This window comes from Callithrix jacchus, chromosome 8 (assembly GCF_049354715.1).
Source record: "Callithrix jacchus isolate 240 chromosome 8, calJac240_pri, whole genome shotgun sequence".
In the NCBI taxonomy this organism is placed as follows: Eukaryota; Metazoa; Chordata; class Mammalia; order Primates; family Cebidae; genus Callithrix; species Callithrix jacchus.
This window is the reverse complement of record NC_133509.1, coordinates 5398624-5420380: the sequence shown is the minus strand read 5'-3', so window position 1 is coordinate 5420380 and position 21757 is coordinate 5398624. Positions and strand designations below refer to the sequence as shown.

The window sequence follows — 21757 nt, the reverse complement described above, 5'->3', positions numbered from 1 at the left end:
ACTTGAGGTCCGGAGTTTGAGACCAGCCTGGCCAATATGGCAAAACCTGTCTGTACTAAAAATTCCACAATTAGCCAGGAATGGTAGGGCACACCTATACTCCCAGCTACTCAAAGGCTGAGGCACGAGAATTGCTTGAACCCAGGAGACAGAGGTTGCAGTGAGCCAAGATTGCGCTATTGCACTCCAGCCTGGGTGATAGAGACTCAAAAAAAATAAAAAATAATAAAAAATAAAACAAAGTAAAAAAAGGCACAGAAAGAAGAAAAAACAATAAAAGACAAAAAGAAATAAAGAAAAAAGGTGGGCACAGTGGCTCATGCCTGTAATCACAACACTTTGGGAGGCTGCAGTGGGCAGATCGCTGGAGGTCAGGAGTTTAAGACCAGTCTGGTCAACATGATGAAACCCTGTCTTGACTAAAAATACAAAATTTAGCCAGACGTGGTAGCGCACGCCTGTAATTCCAGCTACTCAGGAGGCTGAGGCAGGAGAATCGCTTGAACCGGGGAGGTGGAGGTTGTAGTGAACTGAGATCGTGCCACTGCATTCCAGCTTGGGTGACTGAGTGAGACTCTGTCTCAAAAATATATACATATATATCTTTTTTCCTTAAAGTAGATGGGGTTTCTCCATGTTGGCCAGGCTGGTCTTGAACTCCTGACCTCTTGATCCACCCGCCTTGGCCTCCCAAAGTGCTGGGATTACAGGCTTGAGCCACAGAGCCTGGCCAGATTCTGTGTATTCTTGTAAGTCTTCTGAGCTCTTTGCTGCAACAAGGCAAGGCATGGATCAATAAATATGTGCATTTCAAAAAGTAAAAAATTATACTGCCGGGTGCCGGTGGTTCATGCCTGTAATCCCAGCACTCTGGGAGGCCAAGGCGGGCAGATCATGAGGTGGGGAGAGGTGCTACTACCTCTCAAAAAAAAGAATATAGAGAATCCAACAGGAAAGTAAAAACTGACACTAGGGAAAAGAAAGGACATCAGGGTGTGGACAGATTTAGTTATCTACAAAGTTCATTTCCACGGACTTCCTCATGCCTTGTTAGATTAGGGACCACCGTCACTAGTGTTACTCATTATTTCATCTCCAAATTTTTGAAATTTGAAGAAAGTTCAAGGTTTATCTTCTGAATGTAAAAACCAAATTGAAACTGGAAGATAAAAAAGAAAATACTGATTTAAATCAGAGAAAATATAATAATAAATCTACATAAACATGCTTTTAATAAGCTGTTAATTTAAGCATATGTTTAAATAATTTCTATTAATTTACTTCAGTAAAATAATTGTCACAGCAAGACAATTTTATTTTTTATTTATTTATTTAGATACAGAGTGTCCCTTTGTCACCCAGGCTGGAGTGCAATGGCATTATCTTGGTTCACCGCAACCTCTGCCTGCTGGGTTCAAGCAATTCTACTGCCTCAGCCTCCCGAGTAGCTGGGATTACAGGCCCCAGCCACCATACCAGTTTAACTTTTTGTATTTTTAGTAGAGATGGGGTTTTACCATGTTGGCCAGGTTGGTCTCGAACTCCTGACCTCAGGTGATCCACATGCCTTGACCTCCAAAAGTGCTGGATTACAGGCGTGAGCCACCAGGCCTGGCCTTAATTTTATCTTAATTAGAAGGAGCATCATATTACATTATACAACTGGTAAAATTCTCTTCAATATCCTTTTTAAAAACCAATACCAACGTGTTAGGGGAAAAAAGTGTTTAGAGTTGAGTTTAAACTCACTATACAAATGTAATTTTTATATTCCATAAAAAAGCATTACTTTTTCTGGGAGCTCTGGTTTGGAAAGGTTCACGAGATTTTAAGAGGTGTGTTCCTACTCATTTGGGGCCTGTGGTAGGGACAATTTCTTCTGATGGATATTTCTATTACAGAATCACTGCTTAAAGGGTAATAGTGTAGGCTTCAGGGCCAGGCAAGTGTATGTATTTGATGCAGGATAGCTGAGTAATAGCTTGGGCAAATTACTTTAAGTCTTCTTAACTTAGTTTCTTAACTGCAAATGGAGCTGACACGTTTGCATGGAAGATTAAATAAGATATTGCACATTAAGCACGTACCTCAGTACCTAATGCCTATTGAACCTAACAGATGATACATGTTATGATAGAAACAGTGATTGTAGAGGACATTTCATGCTGATTTGATACAATTCTCTCTTTCATCAGCATCTTGTTAAAGATTTCTAATTTTCCAGTTAACACATTTTTTTTTTTTTTTTTTGAGATGGAGTCTCCCTCTGTCAACCAGGCTGGAGTGCGGTAGTGTAATCTTGGTTCACTACAACCTCCGCCTCCTGGGTTCAAGCAATTCTCCTGCCTCAGCCTCCTAAGAAGCTGAGATTACAGGTGCCCACCAACACACCCAGCTAATTTTTGTATTTTAGAGATAGGATTTCATCAGGTTGGCCAGGCTGGTCTCGAACTCTGGATCTTCTGTGATCCACCTGCCTCGGCCTCTAAAAGTACTGGGATTACAGGCATGAGACACCGTGCCCAGCCAATTATTTTTAAATTTATTGTTATGAGTGCATTCTGAATGATTTTTTATGGTATTGACAGAGAAATTAGTTTCATTGCTTGATATTATTTTCTTGCTATTTTCCAAAATGTATAAACAATGATTTACTTCACTGATAGATTTATAAAGAAATTGTACTTTTCATTCATTTTGATTTCATTCATTTTGCTGGGATTACAGGCTTGAGCCACCGTGCCCGGCCGACTTTTTAATTTCTTCCAATTTTTTACCCAGAAAAAAATGCACTAAATCATGCCAAGCTATGTACTACAAAAAGTCTCATCTGACTAGCTCCATCATGTGTCTAGAATTAGTTTTACAGTTTTAAAAGTGGCTTCCACTTCACTGCTACTATGGTCTTGAATAAGAATAAATAAGATTCTTCATGAAATTATAGGCTGTAACACATGACACATGACATTCTACACTCAAACTGTGAATTAGTGGGTTCCGTTTTGAGAATCCAAGGTGAACCTCTGACTTAAAGCATCATGCTCATTTCTAATCTATATGCCTCAAGAAAAACACAACAGAAACAAAAGCCAAGGGACGTATAACTAATATAATCAAGAGCCGTGGCTCCGAACATTTTGTCTCTTAAGGCATCTTTGAGAATCTAATGAAAGCTCCTAAGTCTCCTTGCAGAAAAGAGCACACGCAAACAGCCCAACCCTGGGCACACGATTCAGGAGCCATGGTATATCCAATCTCATCCAGGTTTCCAGCTCTGAATCTCTGACCTGGAACACATGAGATGGATGAAGGGAAAAAGGAATCCACATTTACTGACCATCTTTACACACATTTCCTCTTAACGCTCACATCAATCTATTTCATAAAAAGGAGAACTGAAGCTCGGAGAAACTAAGATCTCACAGCTAGGTAAGCAGAAACCACAGACTTCAAGTCTATGTGCCGCCAAATCTCATCATATATAAAGCATTGCCTTTATATATATTTTTTCCATGACTTAATAATAATAATGTCATATATGTAATACTCATCTATAAAATCATACATAATCATATATATATATTACCTCATGTATTATAAAAGTGAACACCAGCATACATCTTCATCAAAGTTCTGCCTATTCCAGTTGGGTGTACCTCTTGAAACTTCAAAGACATTATAGATTATTAGGGCAATAAAAGTAAACACTAAAAAATTATTTAAAGAATAACCAGAGGCCAAGCACGGTGGCTCACTCCTGTAATGTCAGCATTTTAGGAGGCCAAAGTGGGGAGATCACAAGGTCAGGAGACTGTGGCCAACATGGTGAAACCCCATATCTACTAAAAATACAAAAATTAGTTGGGTGTGGTGGCAAGCGCCTGTAGTCCCAGCTACTTGGGAGGCTGCGGCAGAAGGATCACTGGAACCCGGGAGGCGGAGGTTACAGTGAGCTGAGACTGTGCCACTGCACTCCAGCCTAGCAACAGAGCAAGACTTTGTCTCAAAAAAAAGGATAACCAGAAATGATACAATGGAATAACAGTCCCAAGATAGTTTCTGATAAACCCAAGACAGATTGTCAATAAATTATTAAGACATTTTCAGTGTTTCAGTAGGCTGTATCACATGACGACACATGACATTCCACAGTCTACTCACTCTGTGTTTGATTGTTATCCCCGGGCTAAACTTGGGAAATAAACTATTCCTTTGTCTGTATATATATATATATGTATATATATATATTTTTTTTGAGACGGAGTTTCGCTCTTGTTACCCAGACTGGAGTGCAATGGCACGATCTCAGCTCACCGCAACCTCCGCCTCCTGGGTTCAGGCAATTCTCCTGCCTCAGCCTCCCGAGTAGCTGCGACTACAGGCACACACCACCATGCCCAGCTAATTTTTTGTATTTTTAGTAGAGACGGAGTTTCACCATGTTGACCAGGATGGTCTCGATCTCTTGACCTCGTGATCCACCCGCCTCGGCCTCCCAAAGGGCTGGGATTATAGGCGTGAGCCACCACGCCCGACCTTGTCTGTGTATCTTAAAGCCCATGTCTGACTACTCATCAGGGTTGACCATGCATGGGGTGGTGACTGCGGTAGTGTTTCTTGTGTTACTGGTAAGCCAACATTTCCGTCTTGGTAACCTCTGTTCGTTCATTCCTAAAATTCCTGATAGGTTTTGTTGCTCTCATTGTTTCGAGACAGGGCTTCACTGTGTTGCCCAGGCTGGAGTGCAGTGGCATGATCATAGCTCACTACAGCCTCAAATTCCTGGCCTCACACAATGTTCCCGCCTCAGTCTCCCAAGTAGCTGGGACTACAGGCATGTACTACGATGCCCAGTTAATTTTTACTATTATAATTTTTTTTTTGAGATGGAGTTTTGCTCTTGTTATCCAGGCTGGAGTGCAATGGCGCGATCTTGGCTCACCGCAACCTCCGCCTCCTGGGTTCAGGCAATTCTCCTGCCTCAGCCTCCCGAGTAGCTGCGACTACAGGCATGCGCCACCATGCCCAGCTAATTTTTTGTATTTTTAGTAGAGACGGGGTTCCACCATGTTGACCAGGATGGTCTCGATCTCTTGACCTCGTGATCCACCTGCCTCGGCCTCCCAAAGTGCTGGGATTACAGGCTTCACCCACCGCGCCCAGCCCTACTATTATAATTTTTTGATAGTGACAGTCTTGCTTTGACGCCCAGGTTGGTCTTAAGTGCCTGGCTTCCAGCGACTCTCCCATCTTGGCCCCTAAAGGACTAGCAGTGTAGGCGTGAGCCACTCAGCCTGGCTGACCTAGTATTATCCTGCAGCTGATGTTCTGCTATGAGATATGGAGTCAGACGTACCTGAGAATTTAATTTATCATGGCTGTGTGTACCTAGACAATGCCTAGTACAGATGTCATGCTGTTTTCTTTCCAATTCATACTCTATAACTATGCCAGATGAATTTCCTACCCTAAACTGTAGCTCCAGAAATGGCAGTTCCTTGCACAAAACTACTGTTGCATTTCATCATACTTGTTCTTTCCTGTAATTATTTATTCTTTTAAAAAATGTAGTTTGTTTTCCTTTCCCCATTCTGCAACCCTAAGCTCAGTGAGGGCAGGGACCTGTTGTAACCCCCGAGTTTGGCTGTGCTGTCTTATAATACACATTCAGTTATATTGTTGCTAAACTATGTAAATTGATTACTTCAAGAATTTGGACAATATGATTTTTTTCAACTTTTAAAAGTGAGATATAATGACCATACCATAAGATCCACCCATTTAAAAAGCACAACACAGTGGCTTTTAGTATATTCACAAACGTGTACAATCATCACCACTAATTCCAGAATATTTTCATCACTTCAATAGGAAAATGCATACATATTAGCAACTACTTCCATCTCCCCTCTCCCCCAGCCCCTAGCCAACCATGAATATACTTTTTACCTCTGTAAATTTCCCTGTCCTCAACTTTCATATACATGGAATTATACCCATCTGTGGTCTTTTGTTCCTGGCTTCTTTCACTTAACATGATATTTTCAAGATTCATCCATGTTGTAACATTTTGTTTACCCTTTTCAGAAAAGATGATGATTAATATCCTTTGTAATGCTATGCTCAGAGAAGCAAGTGAAGAGCTACAACCAAATTTATTTTTTCTTTTCTTTCTTTTTTTTTTGGTGGGGGGAGGCGGACAGAGTCTCAGTCTGTTGCCCAGGCTAGAATGCAGTGGCGTGATCTCGGCTTACTGCAACCTCCGCCTCCCGGGTTCAAGCGATTCTTGTGACTCAGCCTCCCCAGTAGCTGGGATTACAGGCAGGCGCAACCATACCGGGCTAATTTTTGTATTTTTAGTAGAGACCGGGTTTCATTCACCATGTTGGCCATGCTGGTCTCAAACTCCTGACCTCAGCTGATCCACCTACCTCAGCCTCCCAAAGTGCTGGGATTATAGGTGTGAGCCACAGCGTCCTGCCTCAACCAAATTTCAAAAAGTATCATAATATCATTATGCTTCATAGTTTCTCTATGCCCTGAAGTTCACCAATTTTATCTTCTTCAGATCCCAGGAAGGCATCTGTTAAGATCCACCAAATTTACTTCCTCAGCCTCCAGAACAATAAAATGAAACTCCCTACCTTGATTTTGAGATTCTGCTTCTGCCCAACCCCCACCCCAATGTTCTCGGAAATTCGACACTCTGGAATAATGCATTTTTACAGTTCTGATTGTTTTCAGCAGATGTGTTGGCTGAGGTTGGATGGGGTTTCTTCCCACCTATCTCTCCTCTGTCCTTCCCTCTGCCCACTGCACGTGCAACAACTTTTCAGTTATCAAAACAAGCAAAAAGAAAAAAAAAAAAAAAAGAGAAAAGAAAAACAGAAAAAAGAAAAAGCCAGAAGTCTTCCTTTGTTTTCCAAGGAAATCCAGGTAAAAGGAGGGGTAGGGAAATGATATTTTTGACTTTGCTCACAATCCAGACGTGGGAAAGAAAAAGGATTTCCTTTGGGCTTACTGCCACGACTCTGATCTTTCATGCTGATAACAGATTTCCTTCCCACCCCCCCAAAAAAAGAAAAAGTTCTGGGAAAATCACGCCAGTTCAACTTGGAAGCGAAACCCACCGTCATGTTCGTCTTAAAACACAGCGAAGCGAAAGGTCTGCTCCTCTTTCACGAGGGTTCTCTTCCTCCCAGTTCGCGTCTCGCTACCAGGAGCGAGCCTGGGTCCGCAGCGCTCTTGGGAGGCTGGCGGGGGAGGAGGACTACAGGATCCAGAGGTCTTTGGAAACTCCAGCAGCTCCAAGCCTGTTGGCTCCTACGGTTTCCCCGAGGAGTGACGCTGCGAAAACAAACCCTGATTGGTCAGGCCTGAGCGAAGTTCTCCATTTATGGACAGATTTGCCCGGCCCGAGCCGAGACTCAGCCAGAGGAGTACGGATTAAGTGGCCGGAGAAAGAGGAGCCAGGCAGTGGAGCGAGGCGGAGCCGCCGAGCGCATCGGACTCACCTGGGCGCGCGGCGAGCGGCGGGTCCGAGTGGACCCCCTGCCTCGCGCAGCACGCGCCCCGCCTGCTAGGTCGCCGCCCTCTCGCCCTCACCTAGCGCCGCGGATCCCGCCTGGATGGAGTCCCCCCTGGGTTCCCATTGGCTCCTGTGAGTGCTTGGGTGTCGGGAGACTGCTTTTGGCGAGGGGAACCAACTTTTGAAGTTCTCCCCGGAGACTGCGTTCCAGCCCCAGCTCCCCGGCAGCGGGACCCGGCGGAGGCGCGACCGCGGCGCCAGTCACCATGGTGAGTTGGCCGCGCCGCGTTCCAGGACGCCGGACCCGGGGACTGGGCAGGAAGCCCCGGCGCGGGGGCACCCACCTTGGGCAGGCTGCCTGGGGCAGGGGTGGAGAAGGTGGACGCGGGAGCCGGCACGTCGCGAGCTCTGATTTCCTGTCTCTCCGTAAACCCCGGGCCCGGGGGAGAGCGAGCGAGGGGCGGAGGAAAACTTTCTTCCAAGTCGCTCTCTGCGTCGCGAAACTTTCTGTGGCCGGGTCGCTATGGCTGCCAGCTGTCGGAAGCCAGGGTGTGGGCGCATCGGCCGCGGGGGGCACGGCGCGGGAGGGGGTACCCTCCTCCTGCTGGGACGTGGGGGGCGCCGCCGGCAGCAGAGGTGCTCGGGGACTCGCGCCGCAGTAGCTAGTGGCGCCCCCTGCCCTCCCCGCGGCCGTGCCCGCCCCGCCTCGCCCCACCCGCCGCGGGCACCCTCTCGGCGACTCCCTCTCCTCCCCGCCGCCCGGCAGCGCACGCAGCTGTCCCGCCTGGCAGCGGCACGCGGGCGGGGGCGGTCCCCGGCCTGCCCTGGCGAGGGGCGGTGCAGGCCGCACAAAGGCGGGCGGAGACGCCAGGTAGGACGAACACCTGGCGGCGGGCGGGCTGTCGGGAGCTCGGGCGACCCGGGCGCGGGCGGCTGCTACTCCGACCTGGACCTGTGCGGGGCACCGGCCCCGAGGGTCTCCGCGCCCCGGACGCCCAGTAAACACCTCCCGAAGAGGACCTCACCTCTTTCCCCGGGAGAGGGGACCGGGGCTTTTCAGGGGTCCAGGAGACGCTTCGCACAGGAAGACGCCCTCGCGAGTTTCTAGTTTGTTGCTCTTTTTCCTTTGGCACTTTGAGAATGTATGGAAGGGACCCTTTGACGTGGGACTTTTCTGCCCTTCAAGTCCCCTGCCCAGCTGCGCGCCGGTCCCTCCTCGTGTAACCTTAGCCACCTCCCTTGGGCTTTGGCGTGGTGTAATTTTCTTTCCCGGACACAAAAGCAAGGACTCTATTTTGAAGAGATGGGCAGTTCATACAGAAAAAAAAAAATCTATTACAAGGCTTCATAGTTTCCACACGCTTCTTTTCAAACAGTCCTGCTTAGGTGGATGATCTCGTCCTCTGCTGGTTTGCTGTTGTTTTCTAATGGCTGTGGAAGAAAAGCCAAGTCAGAATGATAACTGGCACAACACGAATTTAAAAAATCGATATCCCGATGAGCAGCCTGGGGGAGGTTCAGCAGAGGCCATTGGAACCTGCACGCAGAGCTCAGAAGCCCCCTTGCCGGTGCTGTTTATTGAAGGAATGATTACAACCATCAGGGAGAAACCTTTCATCTTCTGTCAAAGCCTTTTTTTTTTTTTTTAAACATCATCCAAAATTAAGTCACTTTTGCCCCATCTAAGAGAAGATTTTATCTATAAATTTCCTCTTCCAGTTTTAAGGTTTAAGAAGTCAGTCTACTCCACGTTACTTTTGGACCCCTCCCCTCATCCCAGCAGAGAACCATTCCCAGGGGGCGTGTGTTTGGGTGAAGCTACCTTACCGGGTCTCTTGAACTGAAGCAGTGTGATAATCCTGGTACTTGAGAACTGCTGTAACTATTTTCCGTGGGTCAATATTAAAAAAAAAAAAAATCAATGTGTTTATGTCAAGAGCTTAAAGAATCTTACTGAATTTAAATACTTGAGTGGTACTTTGAGGAGATTAACTTCCTGTCACTTAAACTCATTTTCCATGTGAAGGGACTGAAATGTAGTGTAGGTTGCCTTTTCTGAAACCTGGGGCATCATGCTCAGTTCAGCCCCATTGCACATGAAGTACATAGGTGGTCAGATGGATGCAGAGGAGGCATGCTTTGGGAAGAGATGGTTCTATCCGAGGACAGGGTGTGACTTACCTATTGATGGGCTCCCTGCCATCTGCACAGATGGGCATGTTGTGTGCCGCCAGGCGACTATCTGTGCATCAGATACGGTTGCTGAGGTCACAATTCACTGACAGAAAAGTTGGAACAGCTGGCTGTCCTGAACTAGGAGATGTGCCACTGATAGATCTACTGGATCCAGAGTGGTTTGGCCAAAGTTAATCATTTCTTTCCGGACTTGAAAAATTGTTCATTAGGTATGTGAAGTTGCCTTATAATAGAGCATCATCGTAGATCATCAGAAACTCAAGTTACAAAATTTAGTGTTTATGTAAGACTCTGTCAAGCCAGATGACACTTCATTTTGTGTTCCACATCTGCCCAGGCCTGCCCAAGTTGTATCCCTTCAGCTGCTTAGAACAGGAAGGGAAAGGACATTACCTTCTTTGGGTGTGGCTGAAGATTAGCATGGAGACTAAAATTCATCAGAAGGCCTTTGGTGGCCCAGTGCAGTGGCTCACCCCTGTAATCCCAGCACTTTGGAAGGCCAAGGCAGGAGGATCACTTGAGCCCAGGAGTTCAAGACCATTCTGGGTAACATAGTGAGAGACCCTGTTTCTTTTTCTTTTTTCTTTCTTTCTTTTTTTGTTTTTTTTTTTTAATAAAGACAGGGTTTCACCATGTTGGGATCAGGCTGGTCTTGAACTCCCGACCTCAGGTGATCCGCGTGCCTTGGCTTCCAAAGTGCTTGAATTACAGGCGTGAGCCACCACGCCCGGCCGAGAGACCCTGTTTCAATTAAAAAATTATAAGAAGAAGAAAAAGAATACCCTTGACTGGGCTGTAGGGAGAGCACCTATACTGTGGACTTCTTCTGTGTGAATGTGTGTGTGTGTGTCTTTTAGGAAGTCTGGTAGCATAGTAGGAGAGCTCTCCACCTGTACCCAAGGCCCTACTAAGACTCATTCAGCTGTGACTCAGGGAAAATTGCCCTTGACATTTTCTGACTCATGAACACAGTGTACAGCTTGTAGTTCACCTTCTGTCTTCTTCCTGAAAACTTACTTTGGGGCACTTTTCTATCTTAAGAGAACTAAACATTACCAGGCAGTAGTTATTTCTGTCTTTTTCCTTAGGAGACTTGAAGAAGCTTAAAAAAAAAAAAAAAAAAAAAACAAAGCCCTGCACATCTTTATAATTTAGTGTAGTTTGTTCAGCAGAGCACAAAAAGACCTCTGTTGGTTTTCATCGTAATACACATCTAAGGCTTCCTTCGCAGAGTTGGGCTTACCGTCGCCTGCAAAGCACATTCTGCTTTCGTGGCCGTGACCCGTTCGTAGCCGCTGATAGACTGAAACCCATGGCTGTAAACCGGCCACGTACCTCGGATCCAGAAATTGTAATCATTTTAATGCAGAGTTTCTGTGCATTAAATATACAGCAATATTTGAGCAAATCTGAATTGACCGTCACCTCAGAAACATATTTAAGATCTGTCCCCTTTTCCTCACTTGTATATGCTTGTGAGTAAATTGTAGATAGGACACATAAAAATACCCAGGAGTAGACTTACAACCTAGAAGTCTGATGGATAGCCGGTGATAAGGTAGTAAGTTCCTTTAGGTGACGACATAGCATCTGTTTAGAAAGTCTGGAGTACATTTCCAGTGTTTTCTGGGAAGGTAACCCACTTTATTTCCACTGAGTAGTTTATCAGATTGCTAGGAGTCTCCTCGCCAAAACAACACAATGCAGCACATCAAAACCGGAAAGGAATGGGATCGAGCACATGAAAAGTTTCGATGGAGGCAAAGGGCTAGGGAAATACCTAGAGTCCGGGAAGTTATCTAGGGACAAGTGTGGGTGGGAAATATTTGACTGCCCAGCCATTTCCCTGGAGAGAAACTGAGTGGGGCAGTGGATGGAGAGGGATGGAGAAATATTAAGAAGCAGACGTTTACTGAACTTGAAAGTCCCTTCCTCACACTTTTGCTGAGGACTACAGCTTTGTCAGTGGTTGCAAACTCAATTGTCTTTTTTTTTTTTTTTTTGAGACGGAGTTTCGCTCTTGTTACCCAGGCTGGAGTGCAATGGTGTGATCTCGGCTCACCACAACCTCCACCTCCTGGGTTCAGGCAATTCTCCTGCCTCAGCCTCCTCAGTAGCTGGGACTACAGGCACGTGCCACCAAGCCCACCTAATTTTTGGTATTTTTAGTAGAGACGGGGTTTCACCATGTTGACCAGGATGGTCTCGATCTCTTGACCTCGTGATCCACCCGCCTTGGCCTCCCAAAGTGCTGGGATTACAGGCGTGAGCCACCACGCTCGGCCCTCAGATGTCTTATAATTTGGTAGAGGGAGGCCTCTAGAGAGTAAATATGGAGCACACAGCCCGGACAAGGAGGCGTCACTACTTGACCCTAGATCATGGTTACATTGACCATATCACCAAATGATTTTGTTTTTCAAGAGAAGCTAGAAATTTAGATTTTTATGCTATGTCTGCCAGTTCTTATTTCTTAAAATTGATTTATTTTGAGACAGAGTTTCACTCTTGTCACTCAGGCTGGAGTGCAGTGATAGGATCTCGGCTCACTTCAGCCTCCGCCTCCCAGGTTCAAACAGTTCTCCTGCGCAGCCTCTGGAGTAGCTGCGATGACAAGCACCCACCACCACACCCGGCTGATTTTTGTATTTTTAGTAGAGATGGTGTTTCACCATGTCAGCCAGGTTGGTCTCAAACCGCTGACCTCAGGTGATCCACCCACCTTGGCCTCGCAAAGTCCTGGGATAATAGGCGTGAGCCACCATGCCTGGCTTCTGCCAATTTTTATATGTTTTTGATCATCTCAAGGGCCAAACACACCTGCAGGTTTGCAGCCACTTTATTGTTAGTTTAATGTGCTGTCCCTGCATGAACCACAGCGCTTCTTCCCATTCCGTCGCCAGCAAGGGCATCTGAACATTCACCGCGTACCCTGTAGCGGCAGTTGATTTTTACTGATACATCCACACCTTCCTACCGGGTCTCCCTAACAAGAGGGAGTTGCCTGGTATTTTCAGCACATGTGATCTCTAAGCTACTAAAACAGGGAAAATGTGCATCCAGCTGCTGCTATTTAGAGCTATCTAAACACCAGGGTAGGCTGGGTCCACCAGTGGCGAGGCTGCAAATTGAGCTTTCCTCTTTCTTACCCTTCAATCCCGTCCTCCACTGAAAATGCCATGGCCTCCAATGTCACATGATGGACTTTTTTTTCCCCCCACTCCTCTCTCATTGAATCTCATGAATTTGAGGTCTGTTTCAGGAGTTATCCTTAGGGTTAGATAATGAGCAGCGGGAGGATTCTGAATAACTTGGAACACAACATTTTGCTTCTGTGCCTAGTGTTGGTATGTCATGAGCTTCTGTGAGACTCAGTGAGATAACATATAGTGCCTTGCTTTTTCCTGATGAGATAAGTACAGGGCCTTATTATTTGTTAGGAATTTGAGAAAGCTCTTTTTATCTGCTTCAAAAAGCAGAAGTATTTTAAATATTCTATGTAAGTGCAAAGTATTATAAGCTTAGTGGTAGGATATATGGGCATTATGTACAGTCACACTTTTCCAAGTTTGAGTCATCTGCTTTTTTTTTTTTTTTTTTTGCAAAACTGCAGCAACATGTATTTTTACTAATCTGTGATTAAAATGTTTGTTAATGGTGAGTTTTTAATTTTTTTTCTCACCATGCTGAGACTTGATGTTTACAGAATAAATAAGGGTTAAAGGTTAAATGCCAGAGGTATTAAAATAAACATCGCAGCCCTATAAACACTTTCTGTTATAGTGGTGAACACACTGTGTTTTGAATTTCAGTTTCAGAATTTATGTTGGCAGAGACAAAAGGTTTTGGGGCATCCTAGCAAAGTATTTTTTTTTTTTTTAACCTATTTTTGGGACAGCCACACTTGAGAGAAGTACAGCTATAAAAGCCAGCCCTAACGTAGTGATATTGACTTTGACAAGCCATAGAACTCAAACTGTACATGTGAGTGAAGTCGTCCCTCCCTTCTGAGTTACCACCATGAAAATGATGTCATTGTCATTGTTCAAAGCACTTTTGAATGGTCATTTATGAGCTATGTAATAAAACTTACTTTTTGCTGGGTGTGGTGGCTCTGGCCTTTACAAAAAAAAAAAAAAAATTAAAAATTAGCCAGGCCTGGTGGCATGCACTATAGTCCCAGCTTCTTGGCAGGCTGGTGGGAGGATTTCTTGAGCTCAGGGGTTCAAGTATACAGTGAGCTGTGACTTTGGCACTGCAGCCTGGATGAGAGACAGAGGTTGGGGGGAGAAAGCATGAGAGGGAGGGAGGGAGGGAGGGCTGGTCCCCATGGCTCATGCCTGTAATCCCAGCACTTTGGGGAGGCCCGAGGCAGGAGAATCACTTGATCCTGGGAGGTGGAGGTTGCAGTGAGACAAGATTGTGCCATTGCACTCCAGCCTGGGCAACAAGAACAAAACTCCGTCTCAAAAAAAAAAGGAAAAAGGGAAGAAGAGGAAAGGAGGGGAGGGTCTTTCATTTTTTATTTTTTTACTTCCTTTCTGGCCTAAAATGGTAGTGCCCCGTGTGATCAGTGCTATTACTCACTAGACTTTGTACCAGGTCCCTCCCAGCTGTTTCCAGAAGTTACATTCTGCCTCAAAGTCTGAACAGTTAGCCTCACTAAAGATAGCAGTATCTAGCAGGTCCCTCTTTCCTGGAGTAAGTGTAAGAACTGCTCCGAAGGGGACATACTCTCTTGGGTCTTTTGATCTCTGATAATATTTGTTACAAATTCATTCACAGCACTTAATTATTGTTTGCTACACTGTAGAAAGTAAAACACAGGCAACATTGTAGAAAGCCCAGAAGAGAGCTTAAGAATTCTGTCCTAAATCCATTTGTTAACTTCTTAGAGAGAGAGATCTAGAGAGGTTAAATGATTTCCAAAGTCTCATAGCTAGTTTTTAGCTGAGCTGATGCCAGAATCCAAGTTGGATCTGATCCAATGCAGATCTGACCTTATTAGATCCCAGTCTAATAAGGTTTTTCTTACCAAACAGTGGTGGAAATGGAGACTAATTCCTTAAGGATCTGGATGTGACCAGGTAGTTTTTTTTCTGGGACTTTTCAAGAAAGTCACCTTACAGGTGTAAGATTATTTTTGCTCCATTACTGTACTAATTTCATTATAATAAATTGAGGAGAATTCACCCATAGTACCACCACACCCTAACAGTAATTATTTTTGTCTTTGGGTTTCCTTTCAGTCTATTCAAACTCATTGTTTTTTTGTTTGTCTCTGTTTTTCTTGAGACGGAGTCTCACACTGTCACCTAGGTTGGAGTACAGTGGCACGATCTCAGCTCACTGCAACCTCTGCCTCCCAGGTTCAAACAATTCTTTTGCTTCAACCTCCCGAGTAGCTGGGATCACAGGTATGCGCCACCATGCCCAGGTAATTTTTTTTATTTTTAGTAGAGATGGGGTTTCACCATGTTGGCCAGGCCGGTATTGAACTCCTGGCCTCAAGTGATCCACTTGCCTCACCCTCCCAAAGTGCTGGGATTATAGGGGTTGAGCCACCATACCCAGCCTCAAATAATTTTTTTTTTTTTTTTTTGAGATGGAGTCTGGCTCTGTTGCCCAGGCTGGAGTGCAGTGGTGCAATCTCAGCTCACTGCAACCTCTGTCTCCCAGGTTCAAGTGATTCTCCTGCCTCAGTCTCCCAAGTACCTGGGACTACAGGCACGTGCCAACATGCCCGGTTAATTTTTTTTGTATTTTTAATAGAGACAGGGTTTCACCATGTTAGCCAGGATGGTTCCTGACCTTGTGATCTGCCTGCCTCGGCCTCCCAAAGTGCTGGGATTACAGGCATGAGCCACCGCACCCTAGCCCAAACACATTGTTTTTAATGTGGTTATAATTACGGGGCAGATAAACAATTTTTGCTCTGTATTTTTCCACTTGTTTCAGAAACCCTTTTTCTTGGTATGCATATTCGTTGTATTTTGGTGGCAGTGTTATAATCCCATGTAGCCTGACTACCCACAGTGTGCCACAGCTGTAGAGACTTCCTCCACAAGTGTGTACAGGGGAGAGTTCTTCCACCCACTAGAACTGCTGTGGTCATAATGGACTGCTTAACCTTCTTTGGCTCCTGAGACATGAAGCCCCCTCTTTAGGTGAGCCTGGGATGCACACTCTACACTCCCAGGTTCTAGCCCAAGTTGCCTACCATTGGTGCTCCCCCTGGATTCTGTCATGGACGCTCAAATATGTGACACCAGTGGGTACTCAGACCACTGGGTCTTCCTTGGCAGATATGAGTGGTCCTACCAGAGAAATGGAGTGGTTAGAGACGGAGAGCTTTGAACCCCAAAGTAGAGAAGACCTTGCCATGGCGAAGGAGGTCAGCATACAGGCTTGGGGAATTAGGGCCTGGCACAGTGGCTCAGGCCTGTAATCCCAGCACTTTGGAGGGCTGAGGAGGGTGGATCACTTGAGGTCAGGAGTTTGAGACCAGCCTGACCAACATGTTGAAACCCCTGTCTCTACTAAAAATACAAGTGTTACCCATGTGGAGTGGGTGCCTGTAATCCCAGCTACTCAGGAGGCGAGACAGGAGAATTGCTTGAACATGGTAGGTGGTGGTTGCATTGAACTGAGATCATGCCACGGCACTCCAGTCGGCGTGGCATCAAGATTCCGTCTCAAAAAAGATGAATTAGGCTCTGCCTCTGCTTATAAGACGCTCTTCGTGTAGTGGCGAAATGATAACAAAAGGCTTCCATGTACGTGATTTCGTTTCATTCTAGCACCAGCGTTGCTTTCTATTGCCCTTTTACAGGTAAGAAAATCAAAGTGTGGGGACGGAAAGGGAATTCTTCAGGGCCACACAATTTGTATGTGACCAACCAGATCGGCTAAGCCCATGCTCTTTCAAAAGCAATTCAACAAATTCAAGTGTGTGTATACTATTTCATTATTTCCCATACTCCTTAGGGAAGGGAAGGCTGATAGAAAATCATCGATTTTGGTTGATTGTATTCAGTAATACCAGGGTGGAATAATTAGAGTTAAGAATGTTGTCTGTCTGAGTAGCAGTAGTCTGAGTTTTAATTTCCCTGCTTTGGGACTTTACCATAGAGACTGCAAGATGTCATAGTAAAAGGAAGCATAAAAGAAAGTCATACTAGAAGCCTCACTAAGATTAAAAAGTAGAAAATAGGAAAATGAGATAACGACAGATTTAGCTGTTTAATTCTTACATACATCACAGAAAACAACAACAAAATTAGAATATCACATTGTTATTCTCTTAGTAATTTCTTTTCTTTTTTTGAGATGGAGTTTCGCTGTTGTAACCCAGGCTGGAGTGCAATGGCACGATCTCGGCTCACCGAAACCTCGGCCTCCTGGGTTCAGGCAATTCTCCTGCCTCAGCCTCCCAAGTAGCTGGGATTACAGGCATGAGCCACCATGTCCAGCTAATTTTTTGTATTTTTAGTAGAGACGGGGTTTCACCATGTTGACCAGGATGGTCTCGATCTCTTGTCCTCATGATCCGCCCGCCTCGGCCTCCCAAAGTGCTGGGATTACAGGCTTGAGCCACCGCGCCCGGCCTCTCTTAGTAATTTCTTTGGTGTGACCAGCATTTGATGTTGACAGCAATTTAGGAAACCTTAACATGGTAACAGAATGTTTTGGATGGTATTATCTGATTCTAAGATATTTTCAAAAAAAAAAAAAAGGTGGGGTGGGGGGCTGTTTTTAGTGTCCTGGGAAGATGCAGACCTTACAGAAAATTTTGGATTTGAATGTAGAAGCATCTAATACACTTTTTTTTTTTTTTTTTTTGAGATGGATTCTTGCTCTCTTGCCAGGCTGGAGTGCCATGCTGCGTCCTGTACCTCTCAGGTTCCAGAGATTCCCCTACCTCAGCCTCCCAAGTAGCTGGGACTACAGGCACGCACTACCACGCATGGCTTATTTTTTTGCATTTTAATAGAGGTGGGGTTTCACCATGTTGACCAGGATGATCTCAATCTCCTGACCTCCTGATCTGCCCAACTCGGCCTCCCAAAGTGCTGGGATTTCAGGCGTGAGGCACCGTACCTGGCCACTATTTCAAGAGTATAGGTAAAGGATAGCTTCCTTCAAGGCTGGGGAATGTCGTAATGCACAAGGATGCACCGATGCAAAATGATGACAATGCTCTTTCCCCCATCAGATTATCAGAGACTCCTAACGTGTGGATGGGGGAATGTCCTGAGGTCCTCTCAGAATATGTAGGAGGCTACTGCCCTGTTCCCTGACAGTGCTTATAACAACAAACATTCCACAGATCCTGAGAAGAAACAAAACAGCAGCAGTCTAAATGTTCATTAGAAGAGAAATCCGTGCGGCTTATTGATAGTATGATGTTAATATAGATACGTCTCAGAAGGGGAATGTTTGGTGAAGAAGCAAGTTGTGGAAAGATGCGTATCTGAAACCATTTAAGAAAAATGTCAAAAACACAAGACTAGATATATTAATTGGGGGTCTGTACTTTTATTTGTGTATATATGTAAATATACATATATGTGTGCGTATGTATTATTTTAAAAATACAGGCCAGGTACAGTGACTCACGCTTGTAATCCTAGTGCCTTGGGAGGCCGAGGCGGGTGGATCACCTGAGGTCAGGACTTTGAGACCAGCCTGGCCAACATGGTGAAACCCCATCTCTACTAAAAACACAAAAATTAGCTGGGTGTGGTGGCATGCACCCGTAATCCTAGCTACTCAGGAGGCTGAGGCACGAGAATCGCTTGAACCAGGAGGCGGAGGTTGCAGTGAGCCGAGATCGTGCCACTGCACTCCAGCCTGAGGGACACAGCAAGTCTCTCTCTCAAAAAAAAAAAAAAAAAAAAAAAATATATATATATATACATATATACACACACACACATACATACATATATATGTATGTGTGTGTGTGTATATATGTATATGTATATATATATACATACATATATATACACACACAGAGACTAGAAAGTGTGCATACATATATATGTGTGTATACACACACACACACACACTCACACACAGACTGGAAAGATCCATACCAAGTTCAAAATACTGAAGGGGGAAAGAGAAAATGGAGATAAGTGTGTCAGTAATGTTTTATTTGCTTTATATATAGAAAAATTCAAAGCAAAAATATGAAATATTATAGGCAGCGTGTACATACATATTTCTTTGCCATTCTCTGTAGTTTTAACATCTTTTCTCAGTTCAGAAGAAAAAATGCATATAAATACAATTCTTCATTTCATTTCGGAAGCTTTATAAACCTCTGAAGGCCGTATATAGCATTCCAAGACGTACAGCAAACGTTGTTGTGAAATGAGTATCAGGGAGTATGGTCAATTTTGGATCTATGTCAGGTCGTTCTAATGACAGTTGACATACAGTCACATCGATGGCGAGTCCCACTGACTGTGTGTAAAGAGCCAGTAGGAGATATGTCCCCTGACGTTCAGCACATCTCAGCTCTGCTTAGGCACCTTTTCTTGTGTCAGCTTTCGGTGTGACGGACATTTAAAGTAACTTTAAATGTTTATTCTTTCTCAGGATTGTGTGCACTGGCTGGGCAGTTCTGGTCTCAGCTGGTTCATCCAATGCCTGTGGTCAGCTAGTGGCTTGGCTGGGAATATACGACGTAGGGTGGCCTCACTCACATGTCTGGTAGTTGGTCCAATCTCAGCTGGGGCCATGGGATGGCTTGGCCATGTACCTCTTGTCACAACAGGCTAGCCCTGGCTTGTTTACATAGTAGTGGTCACACCACGGGGTTCCTAAGAGCAGCAAGAGTCCAAGCTCCAATGTACACTTGGTATTAATCCCATTGGCCAAAGCAAGTCACACTGTCAAGTCTAGAGTCACTGTGGAAGAGTCAGAGAGTCAGATACAGTTCCCCGCCCTCAGCCTTTTCTGTCAGCTTCCTACATTGAGTAAATACTTGCTGGTCCCCTGAACCCCTGTGTTTGACAGTTCGACAAAAGCTACATGGCTCCTGCCCTGTCTGCTGCTGTTTTCCCAAGGCATGAAGAATTGGAGCTGAAGTCTTTTTGTTTTGATGGAGACTCAGTCTGATTCTAAAAATGCGATCTTTTGTTGGAGAAAAAGGGCAGAAGCTAACAACAAGGAGAAAAACTCGTTTTCTATCTGCTAAAGCCTGCTTTACAAAAATAACAAACATTTGACATTAAGTCCAAAGTTGGAGACCAGTGAATCATGCCAAACCATCGTGGGCTCAATGGCCTGCTGGACAGAAAGGGAACACAGGCCTTCCAAGGGGGGGAGAACAGTCCTTGCTGCCCAGTTCCTTGTTTTCACTCACCTCTGAGTTGTCCATGTGAAGAAAGACATGCCTCATACAGACAAACATTCTTTCTTTCCCCTTGGTTGAAAGTCACGTCTTTTGGACTGTAAGATGATGCTCACGATAACCCTGTGCCGATTCCATACTCTGTGAGCCACAGACTGTGCTCTCTGTGGACTCCTCAAGATGTGAATCGAGTAGGATTCATTTAGCTTCCTGCCCAGGACTTGCACAGGACATGAGAAGTCCCTTAACCTACTGATCTTCCACTTGCACTCTGTCTCTGCCTCTCAATCAAAAATTTTAAACTACGATAAGTGGAGAGAAAAACGAATCCCTCAACTTCAGCAATGGACAACTCATGACCAATGTTGTTTTCACTGTGCTTATCTTCCCCTGGTTTCTTCTGAAGCAAACCCTAGGTAGCATACCGTTTCACCCGTACACATCCCCGTATTACACTGGCTTTCAAATAGAGCAAAGCTAGGCACTAACTGCTCATTGGACTGAAAGAAGAGATATACTCAGAACGAAAACAAAAGCTTCCCTTTATCTTTTAATAGGAGTGGCTTTGTTTTATAGAATGATGTAGGCATCTCCAGCCACTGAGGGGGACTTCTTCAAGCTTGGCCCAGTCTTATCCACAGAAGGATTTGGCAGTGATATCTTGGCATTGGCTCCTCACCGTACAGTCTCAGCTCTACCTAGGCACTACTCATATGTACCTGTATCATGGTAATGGTTGTAGAAAATAACCTCCCGCCCACCCTCCCTCCTGCCCTCCCTTCCTATTTTTAGAGATAAGGTCTTGCTGTGTTCCCCAGGGTGGTCTCAAACTCCTGCCCCAACTGATCCTACCATCTCGCTTGGCCTCCCAAAGTGCTGGAAGTACAGATGTGAGCCACTGCACCCGGCACCCTTCTTTTTGACAGGGTCTTGTTCTGTCACCCAGGCTGAAGTACAGTGGTGTGATCTTGTCTCACTGCAGCCTCAACCTCCTGGGCTCAAGAGATCCTCTCATCTCAGCCTCGAGAGTATGTGGGACTACAGGCATCAGCTGTCATGCCTAGCTAATTAAAAAAAAAAAAAATATATATATATATATATAAAATGTAGAGATAGATATAGTAGAGACAGGGTCTTGCTGTGTTCCTCAGGCTGGTCCAGAACTCCTGGCCTCCAGTGATCCTCCTGCCTTGGCAACCCAAAGTGCTGGGATTACAAGGCTGAGCTATTGTGCCCAGCCTTGTTTCTTTGAGTGACCAAATACCTTTAAATATAGTATGTCAAGATGAGAGGTATCCTGCAGACCACTTCCAAGGTAGCCTATGAGAGTGCTTGTGTCCACGTTCATTCTTATGTGAATTTTTTCCTGGGAAAAAGATTCATCAATCCCTAATGTGGCTCCTGGTCTCCCAGGTGACCTTTTAAGGTTCAGAGAACTGTGGTGGCCTGACCTAGGTCCCTCAGTTACCTGGCAAGTTAATAGCAGAGTTGTCCCTGGAATACAAGTCTCTTGACCCACAGTTCAGGAATTATGGTTTTAAACCTGCTTTTACTGGAGATGTTTGAAAATCAAACATATTAGAGTATTAGAAGGCAGGTTGGAAGTGGTAAATTCTCCTGTGATCACAAAGTAAAACGCATCCAGTACAGACTGCAAATAAATATAAGTC

The 21757-nt window shown here is 45.0% G+C and overlaps 2 protein-coding genes across 6 annotated transcripts in view; one reads left to right on the top strand and one right to left on the bottom strand.

The window, feature by feature from the left end:
* Window positions 1-7265, bottom strand: part of FAM81A (family with sequence similarity 81 member A) — a 172030-nt gene extending 164765 nt beyond the window's left edge. For all 3 annotated transcript variants that reach the window (XM_078333279.1, XM_054240432.2, XM_054240429.2), the window contains exon 1: window positions 7131-7265. The gene's annotated coding sequence lies outside the window, so the exon portion shown is untranslated. The remainder of the gene's footprint in view (window positions 1-7130) is intronic.
* Window positions 7266-7422: 157 nt separating this feature from the next.
* The window catches only part of MYO1E (myosin IE), a 232243-nt gene continuing 217908 nt past the window's right edge, over window positions 7423-21757 (top strand). For 2 of the 3 annotated variants that reach the window (XM_002753190.6, XM_078333272.1), the window contains exon 1: window positions 7423-7797. In XM_002753190.6, coding sequence (XP_002753236.1) covers window positions 7795-7797 — 3 coding nt within the window. In that variant the 5' untranslated portion in view covers window positions 7423-7794. Of the gene's footprint in view, window positions 7798-7912; window positions 8400-21757 lie in introns of those variants that run through there. The other variant, XM_035258746.3, reaches the window with a different exon arrangement.